Source organism: Rutidosis leptorrhynchoides, chromosome 3, assembly GCF_046630445.1.
Source record: "Rutidosis leptorrhynchoides isolate AG116_Rl617_1_P2 chromosome 3, CSIRO_AGI_Rlap_v1, whole genome shotgun sequence".
NCBI lineage: Eukaryota > Viridiplantae > Streptophyta > Magnoliopsida > Asterales > Asteraceae > Rutidosis > Rutidosis leptorrhynchoides.
This window is the reverse complement of record NC_092335.1, coordinates 242895073-242896429: the sequence shown is the minus strand read 5'-3', so window position 1 is coordinate 242896429 and position 1357 is coordinate 242895073. Positions and strand designations below refer to the sequence as shown.

General features: G+C 35.9%; 1 protein-coding gene across 1 annotated transcript; it reads left to right on the top strand.

Moving 5' to 3' along the window:
- Nucleotides 1–261: 261 nt before the first annotated feature.
- LOC139900909 (uncharacterized) lies at nucleotides 262–933 on the top strand. The gene has a single exon (XM_071883658.1). The coding sequence runs from the start codon at nucleotides 262–264 to the stop codon at nucleotides 931–933; it is 672 nt and encodes a 223-aa protein (XP_071739759.1).
- The last annotated feature ends 424 nt before the right edge of the window (nucleotides 934–1357 follow it).

Below are 1357 nucleotides of genomic sequence, written 5' to 3'. Positions count from 1 at the left end.
TAGTATATAGTAGATAGACTGATGTACTGCAATTCACTTTTTCAATCAATACAATACAGTTCATTCAATTCTCTCTCTATCTTCATCTTCTTCGTTAGTTAAAATGCAATCTCAATCTCAATTTCAATTCATATCATGGTATCAGAACTGTAGCTCGATCCTATCACACTCAAATCACTAAATCTTTAAACAAATTCCGTAATTAAATCATCGAAAACACAAATTGAAAAAAAAAACTTCTGACCTAATTTTTCTGAAAAGATGCCGACGATCGAAGAAGCCATTAATACAGATGACACAAGTTCAATCAATCATCTGTTGTTCCTTCATCAAAATGATAATCCCGGACTCATTCTCATTTCAAAGAAGCTGATTGGATCTGAAAACTATGCAAGCTGGAAAAGATCGATGATTATAGCATTGAATGTCAAGAACAAGCTCAAAATTGTAACAAATGAGTACACTGAACCAGCTGCAAATTCAACCCTAAGGCCACTCTGGGAGAGGACCAACAATATGATCATATCCTGGATCTCAAATACAGTAACAGATGAGATAAGTAACAGTCTTAATTTCATAAATACTGTTTCTGATCTATGGAAAGAACTTCAAGAACATTATTCACAAATTGATGGCCATAGGATTTATCAATTAGCTAATGACATATCTCAGTTGAAAAAAAATAAATGTTCAATTGAGGTCTACTATCACAAGTTGAAAGGTCTGTATGATGAAACAGATGCACTTGAAGCACAATATATATGTAGTTATATTTGTACATGTGAAAATGGTAGGCTTAATGGTGAACGTGAGCAAAGGAAGAGGTTAATCCAATTCCTAATGGGAATTGAGGAGAGCTACTCAAAAACTAGGGGCCAGATCTTGCTAATGCAGCCAGTTCCATCAATTGCCAAAGCATATGGGATGATCTAATAAGAAGAAAAGCAAAAGGAGGGCATGCTACCTAAACCTGCAATGCCTGCAGTCATGTCCACTTTTAACACTGGAGGTGAAAGGAAATCAAATTACAAAGCTAGAGTAAAGTGTACCACTTGTTTTAGGGAAGGTCACAATGCTGAGGAATGCTATAAGAATGTTGGATATCCACCTGGACATCCACTCCATGGGAAGTTTCCAGCAAGATACTCAAATGTCAAGGGTAAAAGAATACACAATGTAGTTACAGACAACTCGAATCACATACAATCTACTCCTGTTGATAAATCATCCACACAAAGTAATGATGTAATGACTGCAAGGATGGATTCACTGTAGAATCAATTGAATCAAGTGTTGCTGATGCTGCAGAGTCAACAAGAGTCAACTCAAGATGCAGGTATAACCTCATTTATTGCTT